The 14,857-nt window shown below is 30.3% G+C and overlaps 2 protein-coding genes across 2 annotated transcripts; one reads left to right on the top strand and one right to left on the bottom strand.

Annotated features, from left to right (window-relative positions):
• Window positions 1-1,086: 1,086 nt before the first annotated feature.
• Window positions 1,087-2,190, bottom strand: LOC126553771 (uncharacterized). The gene is made up of 2 exons (XM_050208887.1): window positions 1,827-2,190; window positions 1,087-1,376 (listed from the first exon to the last, which is right to left on the bottom strand). Exons 1-2 carry the CDS (start codon window positions 2,146-2,148, stop codon window positions 1,087-1,089), a joined length of 612 nt encoding a protein of 203 aa, XP_050064844.1. The 5' UTR covers window positions 2,149-2,190.
• A 10,289-nt stretch (window positions 2,191-12,479) lies between these two features.
• On the top strand, window positions 12,480-14,595 carry LOC126553741 (uncharacterized). The gene is made up of 3 exons (XM_050208859.1): window positions 12,480-13,572; window positions 13,694-13,793; window positions 14,115-14,595. The coding sequence occupies exons 1-3, from the start codon at window positions 13,430-13,432 to the stop codon at window positions 14,418-14,420; spliced, it is 549 nt and encodes a 182-aa protein (XP_050064816.1). The 5' UTR covers window positions 12,480-13,429; the 3' UTR covers window positions 14,421-14,595.
• The last annotated feature ends 262 nt before the right edge of the window (window positions 14,596-14,857 follow it).

The following is a 14,857-nucleotide window of genomic DNA, read 5'->3' as shown; positions in this document are numbered from 1 at the left end:
GTGAATTTGTGCGAATATTTTCAGAATTTGTGCGATTAAAAATTTCGGACAAATTCAAAAAAACTTTGGGGGGGCTGGTGAAATGTTCGCTGCCCCCCCCCCCCCCTAAGTGTAATTAATCGACTTTTCTAGATTTTTTTTTTACCAAAAATTAGTGCGCCATTAGTGTGAATTTGTGTGACAAAAATCGAAATTTTTCGAGCTACCCTTAACCCCCAAAATAACGTTTTACCGTTTTGGCCATTTCCCCAGCCCCCCTCGAGGGCGAAAATCCGGCTTTTCTGGATTTTTTTTTTACCAAAAATTAGTGCGCCATTAGTGGGAACTTGTGTATTTGTGTGACAAAAATGGAACCCTTTTCTATGTCTACTTTTATCGTTGCATCCCTCTTTTTTTTCTGCGTTTTAGATTTTTTTATTTATATTTCAACAATAAGTTATTACAGCTCGCAATTAGAACCCCTACTTTGTTTCAATAGTCATTTTATGTAAGGATTATTTGCAATAAAAATTATAGTCATTTCATATAATAATAATGTGTATAATATTAAAAAAAGACAAACAAGATGTCTAAATTTTAATTTTAATAAGAGTTTCGCGGAACCCTGAAGTGATCTCCGCAGAACCCCGGGGTTCCATGGAATACAGTTAAAGTAACGCTTTTCTATACCATCATAATTCGGTGTTAGGTTGATATTCCAAACTTTTTTGGACTTGACGATATGCATTATATGAATGAGACCAATGTCTATACTTTATGCAATACAGATGAATGACTCTTGTGAACCTGGCAGCGCTACTTTAGTGGACACTGATTTGTATACCATATTACAAATATTTTGGTTAATGTTGGACATTATTGGACAACCTTTAAAAATTAATCGGACTTCATTTTTACTGGAGGGCTAATTTTATCTTTAGCGCTGTCAAGTCCACACTAGCAGTTTGTTAAGACATAATTTATGTTATACATGATCACCTCGATTTGTTTGACACTGTTGGACTTTTAAAATTTGTTGTTTCAGTATTATTTTGAAATGAAATGCATGAAAAAATTAAAAATTTAACATTTAACATTTAATTTGTATTATATTGAGTATACAAGAAATTCGCAATTTACAACTTTTGTATCTTTGACAGGAATTGTTTTTATTTTCATGTCATCGAATTGTTCCCAGTTGCTTGTCCCTCGTTTTGCGAAGGCACAGTAATGCCCAATTGAATTTCTCAATTTAGTTTTGCCGGCTTTGAAGCTAAGTACTCCTCTAAGCTCATATGTTTTTGAGTTATGCTGTAAAATTTGTGGAATATCACATAACTTTTCTTTCACCTGAGCTGCTGCTTCAGAGCTGCGGTCTTTAGAAATCACATTTTCTCCTGAAACAATATTATGAAATATAATTCGTGTTTGACGTTGGTATAAATGCAATTAACTTGTTTTTATTTTACAGTATCTTTTTCTCTTTGTTCTTTTAATTATTAATATTATTTATCTATATACATAACATACCATTGTATACTTTTTTTTTATATTATAGGTATGTTTATAAATAACGTTGTTGAGTTAAAATTATAAACAGTTTAACTAGACAAAATATAATTAAATTAAAATGTATTTAGAGGAGATAAAAAATATTGAGTGTGAGTATAAGGTTAGTACTCAAAACTGATTTCGTTTCACTATGGTACAATCATTATCTGGAAACTATGCGCAAATCGTTATGATTTTTGTTCATAAAGTTTATTCTCTACTTCATCATCAAACTTGAAACTCCTTATATGTTTCTATCTACTTTAATATAATATATAAAAAACTAAAAAGATTACCTTCCCAATGAAGAACATCAATAAACAAATGCATATCTGAGAATTCAGATATTATTTCTTTCACCCCATCACAAATGTTTCCAGACACGTCTTGTGTACATTTTGATTTTTTAATGTGTTGGCGATTATCAATATATTGTTGCAAATTCTGTACATGGCCATTTTCCGTTTGATATGTTAAATACACTAGTGTATTAAATTTTGTTTGACAGTTTGATGTACATCGTATAGCCTCTTTTATTGTTGGAAATTCTGTCAACATTGAATGTATAACATTACCCATAGTAGAGTCACAAATAGCCAACGTAGTGTTATATTCCATCAATTTTAATTCTGGATTCAACTTTTTTATTATAATATCAGCTCGTTCTGTATATGTTGAAGATGTAATACCATTTTTGATAATTTTTAAAATAAAATTTAGAAATTGACTTTGTCCAACAGAATCAATTTTTTCAGCATATGGTTTGCTATCACAATACGATACCTGTAAAATATAATATATACAATTTTACAACGATTCAAAACTAAATATATTATATAAAATATAGGTACCATAACTAGAGAAGCCAATGAATCAAATGCACACGTGTTCGTCAGTATGATTTTTCCTTTTGTAACTGTAGATTTACAGCTTTTAAGTTCTTCTGAACGTGAACCATTTTTTAGAATCGGTAGCGATTTGATCTGTTTGGAGTTATTTAAATTCAAATGTCTTAAATGTGGATTAGGTTGGAGGTATGATTTAGTTTTACGTTGTTTCTTATTTATCCTACACCAAGTTTCACGTGCATTATTCTCCTCATTTACATTAGTTTCCACCAATGAACAAATAATGCAAACTCGCATGTCATCATTACCAGGTACATAAGTTGAGCATGCGGAAATAGGATGAACTGGTATTCCACAGTAAAAACATTTATGTGCTCCTGTATCGCTACCTTCGGAGCAAAGTGGACAATTTGATTGTTCAGGAATTATCAAAAAATCATTTTCCTGTTCAGAAACCATGTTTGTGTGTTCAACTTCTTCAACATTTTATGGGTTTCAATAAGTCTTTTGTTGTCTGAGTCTGATTGAGAAGTTATTTTTGATTGTCTATTAATTTCGTCATTGTTGTTTGATGGTATTGAAGTTTTAGTTGAGTGAATTAGGGATGCTCCTCGTAGTGAATAAATATGACGTGGTAAAAAGTCTTCAATTGTAATCGGTAAATTTTCTTGTTTGAATGTCACAGTTTTAAGTTTTTTGAAACTCGACTCAACTGCGGCAGAACTAGCAGTTTCATCACCATATCCATATATTGGAACCATGATACCTGACCATAGAGGTAATAGTTTCATACATTTTGTTATATATGGAACCAATGTCGGTAAATACATGGCATTAATCCCTGTTCCTTCTTTTATATAATGCGTGCTGTTTTCATAAATGTTCTCAGCCCAGGTTTGGAATGGGTTGTATCCTAGTAGACCCTCCTCCGGATTGTCATTTTCTTCCAATATGGATTCCTGGCCATCATTGAACATTATTTCTTCGTCTTCATTTATAGTACCTTAAAACATACCAGTGCATAATTTAATATTTAATATTATAATTTTTTTTGTGTAAAATATATGTTTAAACAACCTGTCGATGTAAAGTTGATCAATTCTCTTTTATGTAATTCACACGGTGTAGCTAATCCAGTGTTTATGTCAGAACCATCAGTTTCATTTGTAATTACAACAAATAGAGAAATCAAAATTTTTTTTATATCCGAAATATTTTGACATTTAACCATAAGTCCAATTACTCGAAGAATGACTTCCCTGACACGTTTGGATACTGATTTCAGTGGCACCCATTTAGTTATTAACTTGATGAAATGTGCTACGTCTACTCTGATAAAACACCTTAAAAAAATAATCAATTACTAAACATATTAATAACAATAATTATAACCAGTTTAAGGCAAAGGTAACTAAATAGTAAATAGTTATGTAGATATTGGATAATATAATATTTACTTTGCAATACAATCATCTATAATCTAGATGAGATAATAGATGGATAATAATATAATTTCAGGAAAAAATTATATAGTTATAATTTAAAATTTTTTTTATTATCTAGATAATATGACGATTATTAAAAAAATATTCAAATGAGATTTAATAAACGCTAAGCCAAACACCGTTTATAACAAAGTCATATATACAAATACAAATACAACTAAAATAATTTTTTGGACAAGATGTAAAAGAACTATTAATACTGCTACAACTATTACTTCCAATACTACTACTACTACTAATAATAATAATGATGATAAAACAACTGCGATGTAATAATTTATAAAATAATTAAAAATATATTAATGAACAAAAGAAAAGTTTAAAAAGTTGTGTGCTATGAATTATGATTTCAACTTTAAAAAAAAATTAGAAATCATCGTATTCGAAAAATGATTCTGAACGGAGACGGTTTATCAGTATGGATTTTTTAAATTTTTATTATTTTTTATAGTCTCTAAGTAGAATTAATATTATAATATTATAATTTTTTATTCGTTGCTACGGTGAAAAAATAAACACCATTGTAAAACCACTATAGCTTCCTCGCTCCACTCAGAATCTAAAAAAAAAATTGAATATTAAAATATTTATAAGCAACCCCATCAAAGTGAAGCCTTGGTCCAATTTGAACTGAGAAAAGATGTTGAGATTATCTTTATGTATAGTATAAATATTTTTGGTCAGAAAGTTGTACACAGAAGCAAATTAAAATAATTGTAAAATAACCAGTAACCACTATCTCTTTCACTTAGATGATAATATTTCGTTATACCTAATTATATAATCGTATAGAATAGTTAACAAAAATATAGCATTTTGATTGATTTATGTTATACATACCTTGGTAGCCAATGAGATTCTCGGAGTGGTAATTCATTTAAAACAAAATCAGCACAAACGTTAATATAATCATTCAATGATGAGTACTGAGTGAAACAATGACTTATGGCTGACAGTAGCGCTAATGACATATCACACACTGTTTCTTTAGGTGGTTGAACATGACAGTTTAACCATTCAGACAACCATATAAAAATGGTCGAATTATTATGTTTTTCACTTAACATATTAGTTACAGTAAACCCACGTTGGTTCACCTTGTCGTAAGCAAGAGCTTCATATAAAAAAATATGTTTAGTTTTTTGCACTCCAAACTTGTAAAAGTTTTTAACTACAGAGCCTGTAGCATCTATTATCAGTCGCGGGTGAGTGATATTACTACAGTAACTTCGATAAATATGAATTTGTTCACCACAATGATAATTTAAAAAAAATGGATATACGCTAATATTACGAATGACATTTTTAAAATCATCCTCATCTCTCATAATTGATAAGGCTGTTAAAGTATCTTTGTGTCTTTTCCGTGCTTCAAGGCTACGATGTTTGAGGATTCTCAACGCATTACCTGATGGTAATATTGCAGGTTCTTCAGCACCTAAATATATATATTGTGTGCATTAATTACCTATTACATTTATTGGGATATAGAACTAATGAATTGTAATTGAACCAAAAAGCACTGGTTTCGGAACGGCATAATCTTTAATAACAACCAATAATTAATCATAACCCATATAAAAAAATGTATACCATTAAAACTAAAACCTTTTGAAAATTTAAAACAATTTATAATTTTGATAATTATATTTAAAACAAAAATAATAATTAATAACACATATTATAAGTTCAGGGCTTGCTAACATTATAATGACGTTATGATTATAACGTTATATATGTCAAAAAAACGATTGGAATCTGTACCACTCCCCGCGTTATATATTATAAACGATAAACGATAAACGCAAAAGTTGTAGAACGTTTTAATTTTAAATAACGACAAACGCAAAAATTGTATAACGTTTAAATTGTACATCACGTAAAACCAATTTTTTTTTCAAATGCAAGCTCTGTAGGTTAATTAATTAATATTTTAAATAATTTTGGAATAGGCACATACCTATTTTCATAACACGATTAGCTTCTAATTCCCTATATGTTTCACTTGACATTCCGTTTTCAGAAAGAGATGAAACTGCTCTATCTTTGGCTGGGCCAATTATTCGTCTCTTTTTAGCTTTGTGCTGTTCATGAAAATGTCCTTTATATGTACAATACATAAGAACCCTGATATTTTTTTTTATAAAATATTAATAACTGAAATTAGCTATAATAATTAACAATAAATGTATTACTTGGCATTTTCTGCTGGTCTTTGAGATACAAATCCTTCAAAGTATGATTCGCAAACTGAGCAACGTCCTACGACTTTAACATATACTTGTCCATTAGGAAAAACTTTTGCTCCTTTGAAGGATATACAACAAGGTAATTCTGTGTGTACCCAAAAATGCTCTGCAAGCACTGGAGTCCAAGTACCTTTTGGTAAAACTACATATGAACGTGAACTTCGAATAGGGTTATTTTTATCAGACAATTTATAACTAATTTCTTGAGGTTGGATTTGTTGCCACTCTTCAGCTGATAAAGTAAAAACAAATTTTTTTTGGGGGATACAATCATCATCATTACTCAACTCAGTAAATTCATCTAAGAAAAATAAATAAATGTAAATTAATTTGGTTTTACTTAATCGAATAAGTATATTGAATAACACACCACTTTCAAGATCATTTTTAACTCCTATTATTTTATCAGGGAATATTGGTAAAGTCTTTTTCGTGGAAAAACCTAGTTTTTCCCAAATCCCGTGCCTTTTTAGTTGTACAAATGTATGAATTGCATTAGAAGATACTTTATAATTTAAATGTTCACTGATCTCACTCCAAATCTTATTTGTGGCCACAGCAAGTGCTATTGAAAAATAAATTAACAAATTAATTATTGGCACCTGTATACTGTATACACTATTCGTAAATTTTTTTATAGATATTTTAAGCAAAAATTTGGACGAAATTACATATTAAATAATCTACTAACTCTATCTATAACTCTATCTATAACTCATAAACTACTCACCCCAAATTCGATTTTCATGTATCGAAATACTTAGGAAAATATTCTGCTTTGGAATATAAAATTAAAACCCTATGTCAGGGATGGCAAATCCATGGCACGCGTGCCCGAGATGGCACGCGAAAAGATTTTGTGGGCACGCGAAAATTATAAACCAAATATCAATGAATTGGCATCAAGTGTTCAACAACATAAATCATATCAAAAAATATCAAAATAATTAAAAAAGCAATATTATTATTATTATGTACCAAAATTAACACCTGTTTATACATTAATTATACAATCGAATTATAATATAAACAAAATATAATTTTTTTCATATGGCACGCTTTAAAAAAAAAAAAAAAAAAAAGGTAATTTTGGGCACGCAATGTTCAAAAGTTTTGCCATCCCTGCCCTATGTTGTCGTTCAAAAAATTAAAAAACTTAAAAAATTATAAGGATAAAAAATATTTAAAAATCTAATTTTTTAATAAAAATGTTCTTTTATAAGCGACTTGAAACTATGTAAAAAAATTTTTTCAAAAAAACTTACACTTTTTGAAATAATGGGTGTTCAATGATAAAAGAATCACCCGGTATACTATATTATAATATATTGGCCTTTAGGAAAAAACCTACACACAGCTATAACAGGTATTTAGTTTTTTTTTTTATATATTTTGTGAAAATAGCAAGAGTCTTGCAAGAGTCTTGGTCTTGTTTTGATCATCACTAGTTTTTTGTTTCCTGCAGTTAAGTATATTTAATATTTCTTATAATGGATATTTTGTACTTTAGTAGACTTGAAAATGTTCTTTATAATCTGTAGGTAAGTCTTAGAACACATTAGATAATTGTCCATAACTTGCATATAATGATACTTATATACTAAATTCAGAATTAAAAATCATTACAAAATCAATAAAACAATTGGAAATTAAATATAATGGTACAAAACATATTTTCAGGTGTAAATTCCTAATGAAAAATTAAATGGCATTTTATGATTTATAAAAGCTTTATAGTAGGTATTTAAATTACCTACTATACCAGTTTTGTCAGCACTCAGAAGTACCTATGTGAAAGAACTTTTTATTGTATGAAAATAATTATGAAATATATAAGAAATGCCATACTACAAATAACTATATCCAATTTGTTACCTTTTTTTTAAAAAAAAGTCAGAAGTTAAGCTTTTGGATATAGATACTATAAGTAATACTTAGATAACTTTGCTGATTCTCATAATAATAGTAGACTACTATTAAAATAAATATCATTATTATAGTACATTGCAGTATCATTTATACCAAAATGAACATATATATTGTTTATTATTTGTAAATATTTTATAATTGTGTATTACCCATGTGGCCATGTATAGTGTACATAATATAGTGACATATAGTGTATATTAAAATATAATATATACACCACAATTAAAATAAGACTTAATATAATGTATGGAATTTGTATTTATAATTTTTTAGTCAATTGGTTTATTAGTTATTACATTAAATTGTATGATGTATAATGTAATTTTGAAAATATTATTTATTTTTAAATAAGAAGTATAGGTAATTGCCTTATTTGGTAAGTATAGGCCCTTCTCAGTAACCCAGGTACAGGCTGTCGGTTCAAACGGAAAAAAAAAAAAAAAAAAAAAAAAAAAAGGTACCTAAGCTTTGGAGTACCTAAAAAAATATTAAGTAAAAAATAAATATTTGTGCACAACACCATTTTCAATAAAATCAATTTTGTTTTTTGGCGTAATTATAAAAATAATAACTGTTGGTATTAACATGCTATTTTCACCAAATGTTTATATTAGCTTTTTCAATACACCGTAAAGTGTTAGAGCTATTTATATAAAACGAGTATATTGTACACGGCTTAGTATAATGTATAAATGTATAATAGAGTGTACTCGATAGCGATACTGTAAAACAGACTCAAGTCTCACATCCACGGATCATATTTTGTCCGTTGTGTGAAGCGTTTTTCGCAGTATCATATACCGTAACTCAATCATATAATTTATTATGTACGGTATTATAGTTTGATTATAATATAATCGTATACATTGTAAGTGTTAAACATAATTTTATACATTTTTGTCTATATTTCCAAGTTTTACAATAGTATATAGGTAATTTAGTATAAATAATAATTATATGGTAAAACATACTTCCATTTTCATGATTAATCACATTATCTTTAAACAATAACACGGCATCTATAATCTGAGAAGGTGGAACAGCGGGCTTTCTTCCAGCCATTTTATAAAAATCAATAAAAAACAAAAGTTAACCAATACATTAAAACTTAAGTATTATGAACAGCAACAATTTTCAGCATTACATTTAAAACGTAATCATAAAAATATTAGAAATAAAAAAGCATTGATAAAACGATTTGATAATTGACAATTGACATAACCGATAAAATAAAAATATCTTTTTTTTTTTGATTAGATAAGGAAAAATTGATTGTGTTTATTTTAAACCCGCACGTTGACAGGGCAATGCTATTGTTAGTTCATGATCGTGATAAACATGACATAACCAGTGACGTCGCACCCGCATGTGTTGTCTCCGTCTTACACACGTACAACATAGCACATTTTCGTTCGCAAGTTTCACTAGGGTATGGTCAGTTTTGATATTAGAGTGTATTGACCTATTATCAAACTTTTAGGTAACATTATTATCTGTGTTCTCTCGTTGGTTTTTTACGATATTTTAATTTTTAAGTGAGTTATGAGCATTTTCAAATACTAATATTTTACATATTCAAAACTCACTTGAAAATTAAAATATCGTAAGAAACCAACAAGAGAACACAGATAATGTTGTTATCTAAAAGTTTGATAATAAGTTAATTCACTCTAATATCAAAACTGACCATACGCTATTGAAAACTTGACAACGAAAATTATTGGGTATGTTGTACGTGTGTAAGACGGAGACAACACATGCAGGTGCGAGGTCCTCTTAAGAGGATGTCACCGCACTATTTGTTTTCTCTCTGGCCCACGCGCAACATGGACAAAACACAATTACGCAGAATCATTTTTTCTATGTATTTAAGTAATCTTCACCTATTACAAGTAAAATCACCTATTACAAAATAGATAGAGAATAATATTTTTTAGGGAATGACATATCAATTTGTCTAAATATTGTCTCTAAATTTAAATTTACAAAATAATTTTTGTTTATTTTGAAAGTTGAATACAAAGTCAAATAACAATAAAATATATAATCGATATGTCATTCCCAAAAAATATTTTTCTCTAACTATTTTGTAAGGAAAAACGATTAGGCACAAGTAACAATTAACGAATATAAATAACAGGTAACTGATATCACGTAACGAACCACTATAAAATCATTAATTATAATAATATATAATATTAATTATTATACATACCAAATTTATTTTTATTTTATTTACTCAATTCAAAACCATTAGTCTCATCAATAACAGTAGGTACATGAATAAATTAAAAATTTTAAATAATTAACCACCTATTAAGTTTTAAAAAACAATGATGAAATTATACTAAAATATGAGATTTAAATAAATATAAATCAAAGAATCGAAGGCAAATTAAAATTATACAATAAGTTTATAATTAATATTGATGACGATGATTCACTAAAAAGAACATAATTGTAATTCCTCTTCTAAATTTATTATTTTTTCCTAAGGGGGCCCGGGAAAATGCAAAAAAATCAAAAAACCAATTATTGATGTTTCTGAGTATAACGGGTGTCGCACATATTCTGAAAATAGTCGCACAAATTCACACTAATGGCGCACTAATTTTTGGTAAAAAAAAAATCCAGAAAAGTCAAATTTTCGCCCTCGAGGGGGGGCTGGGGAAATGGCCAAAACGGTAAAACGTTATTTTGGTGGTTAAGGGTAGCTCGAAAAATTTCGATTTTTGTCACACAAATTCACACTAATGGCGCACTAATTTTTGTTAAAAAAAAAATCCAGAAAAGTCAAATTTTCGCCCTCGAGGGGGGGCTGGGGAAATGGCCAAAACGGTAAAACGTTATTTTGGTGGTTAAGGGTAGCTCAAAAAATTTCCATTTTTGTCACACAAATTCACACTAATGGCGCACTAATTTTTGGTAAAAAAAAAAATCCAGAAAAGTCAAATTTTCGCCCTCGAGGGGGGGCTGGGGAAATGGCCAAAACGGTAAAACGTTATTTTGGTGGTTAAGGGTAGCTCGAAAAATTTCGATTTTTGTCACACAAATTCACACTAATGGCGCACTAATTTTTGTTAAAAAAAAAATCCAGAAAAGCCGGATTTTCGACCTCGAGGGGGGGCTGGGGAAATGGCCAAAACTGTAAAACGTTATTTTGGGGGTTAAGGGTAGCTCGAAAAATTTCGATTTTTGTCACACAAATTCACACTAATGGCGCACTAATTTTTGGTAAAAAAAAAATCCAGAAAAGTCGATTAATTACACTTAGGGGGGGGGGCCAGCGAACATTTCACCAGCCCCCCCAAAGTTTTTTTGAATTTGTCCAAAATTTTTAATCGCACAAATTCTGAAAATATTCGCACAAATTCACACTAATTCCACACTAATTAATGGTGAAGAAAAAACAACGGTTTTGTAACTTGGGGGGGCTGGTGAAATGTACGTGTTTTAATCGCACGTTAAAAGAGCGGATGTTTAAACATTTTACCGCCAGTGGCTCGCGCGTTTGGACATCGATTTTACCCATGTTAATCCATGACTATAATAATTCGATGCATCGCACCATCAGGATGACCCCAATACAAGCTGACGCGAACCCGTCCTGTGTAAAATTAGAGTACCCCATGGTGGAAACGAAGAAAATAAAATTTAAAGTGGGAGATAAGGTTCGCATTAGTGTGTACAAGGGTGTCTTCACCAAAGGATATTTACCAAATTGGTCTACGGAAATATTTACAATTATTAAAGTGAACAAGACTACACCCAGTACATTTATCCTTCAAGACTATACGGGAAGACCGATAGCTGGCGGTTTTTACACCGAAGAACTACGCAAAACAAAACTCCCCGAAGATTATCTGGTGGAAAAAGTTATTCGCACTAAGGGCCGTCGTGTTTTAGTCCGTTGGCTTGGTTTCACGGACGAACATAATAGTTGGATAAATAAGTCGGATCTTAAAATATAAATGTAGTTATCACGATACCATGGACGTGTTCGGTAGCTCGCCGGCTAGCCGTGTAGATAAGAGAATCGCGGACATGAGTGAAAAATTTAACGAAGAACTTGATTTGAATGTTAATCTAATCAAACTAAATGATGCGAAAATCGAAAAATATTTTTTAGAAAATAATATTAAAATTTCTGCCGCTATAGAATCTATAGGGATTATAAATAAAAATATCGCAGATTTGAAAGCCGGCTTGTCACTCGCAAACGCCGATATAATTACCATAAAAAAAGAGTGTATTGTCAGTCGATCAGTTAGCATTGGACACGAGAGCCAGTTAGACGCTAATACTATATAAACGTGCGCGGGGACTTGAACGATGGCGACAGCTATTCTCGATATTCAATGCATACTAGGCGCTAATTCAAAATATTTGATAAAAGAAATGTCTATAGTAGACATAAACAGCCGGGCTAGCCAGCATTGGATTTTCAAACACACTCAAACACCGTATTCAGCCAAAAGCAAAGCCGTGAACATGTGGCTTTTTCGAAACTATCACCAACTGTCATTGGATTGCGGGGACGTAGAGTACTCGGAAATCGGCAGGATTTTAAAATCGCTGAATTTCGAATGCATTTACGTGAAAGGTGAGGAAAAACGTGTGATCATTCAAGATTTCATTCCGCGAGTCAAAATCATCGAGATGGGGACGGATTTAGAGTGTCCGAGGCTCAATCAACTACAACCTGCGCGTACAGCCGGAAATATACATCGCGAACTAAGATTGCCGTGCTGTATATATCATAAGGATTTAGATTATACACAGTGTACATATAATAGAGTTTTTGTATTGCTAACATGGTTTAAAAATAATATGTAAAAATAATATATTATGTAATTTAAGTGCTTTATATATTATATTTTCAAAATAAACATATATTTATACATTATCATGTTTGCGTATATTGACTTTTATTACGCGCGAGCGCGCACACACACACACACACACACATAACTCTATACATAATATACTCGACTTGTGCCTGCTGTGACTAGGTTCACACGCACATTCTGAGACCTATCCTTTTTAAATAATACATGGAATAATATAATTTCTTTTCTATAAGCGATATTATTACGATCTCTGAATAACGGTTTACCGTAAAAAGGGTATTTTCCCACAAATAATTGTATTCATAATCGTCATCTGGATGTGCGTTATCCCGATGACGGTCGGCGCATTGGCCGCCCGCGTCCGAGACAACGCGACCCTTAGACGCGGTCCGTCTTATTTTCTCTAGCCTTCAAACTATATTATAATATTATATAATGCGAGCATATCATTCGTCTTGCCCTATGTTGGGCATTATAGTAGAGGGAGGCGCGTGTACTGATAAAGAAAATTATTTTAAATGCTGGAGCTTAATGCTCACCGGACGATGATCAGTCGTGTTTTTTTCCCTGAACGAAGCAGTCATCTCGTCCTTACATCATCTCCGCTAACAGTCAGTGCACTTGATTTTGAACGCCGTCTCCTTGTTGTACAATATATAAAGTGAGTTTATTTTATTTATTTATTTAATAATTCTTATTACGCGATCGTAGTTACCTCAATATTAAATTTTTTTATTTATTTATTTATTAAACAATATTAATTTGTGGTATTTATATTTTAGTTCTGTAACCATCGCATTTACCAGTTACCATCAGCAAGATTGTCATCGCCGCATCGCTCCGAGCCAAAGTTTTTTCCGTAAGCAGACTACCGCAGATAAAGTGAGTTTATTTAATTATTATTATTATTATTATTATTCTGTTAGTAAATAATTAGAGCCTAGCGCATATTATAATACACAGTCACGGAGTAAATTAATTTTTTTTCTGTTCTTAATTTAAAATTACATTCTTATAATACGCAGTCGCGGAGTAAATTAATTTTTTCTAACATTTTTTTCTCTTCTTAGTTTAAAATAACATTCTTGACATCCCTGTAATTATTATTCTGTTAGTAAATAATTAGAGCCTAGGCGCATATAATGCGCAGTCGCGGAGTAAATTAATTTTTTCTAACATTTTTTTTTTTTTTTCTGTTCTCAGTTTAAAATGGCATTCTTATCGGCACTTAAGCAACAGACAAATGTGACAAATGCATCGATCGCGGATTTAAGACTAAATGTGCCGTATCCGGTCACTACAATGAAGGAGGTCAATACTAAATTTGGAACTTCGATCACCTGCACATTGAGGGATCCGGACACGGATGGGGCCATCAACGTATTTTTACCCAAGTCGATATCGCTGAGCGCCGAAGAAATAAATGCATATAACGCAGGGAACGTGCCGCCGGTATCGCTAATATACAAAGGGAAAAACCGCGGTCGTTTTAACATTGATTTTGAATAATTTAAAACACTAATAAAAAAAAAAAAATTTTTTTTTCTTAATTCTTGTTTATATTAATTTATCTTCAATCCTATAATTTTTTAAAAAACAAATGTAAGCGTATTTTACAAAGGTTGGTATATAATACACATTTAACAAGTTGTATTATAATATACAATTATCCGTTTTGGAATAAGTCGGTTTTGAAAAAAACATTTTAATATCTAAGTAAATAAGAATATTCTGATATTTTATTTACACTTAGAAATATTAATGTTTTTAGACGAAAAAACCAAGCGGTTTTCGGAAAATGGTGTTTTGAAATATTTTATGAATGTGTTGCATAATTTATTTTATATTATGCATATAATATATATATATATATATATATATATATATATATAAAGGTTGGTAGTATAAATAATAATATTCTTATTTGTTATATAGGGCAAAAAAAA

This window comes from Aphis gossypii, unplaced genomic scaffold (genome assembly GCF_020184175.1).
Source record: "Aphis gossypii isolate Hap1 unplaced genomic scaffold, ASM2018417v2 Contig00322, whole genome shotgun sequence".
In the NCBI taxonomy this organism is placed as follows: Eukaryota; Metazoa; Arthropoda; class Insecta; order Hemiptera; family Aphididae; genus Aphis; species Aphis gossypii.
Note: the sequence above shows the minus strand (reverse complement) of the source record. Positions and strands in the feature narration are given on the sequence as shown.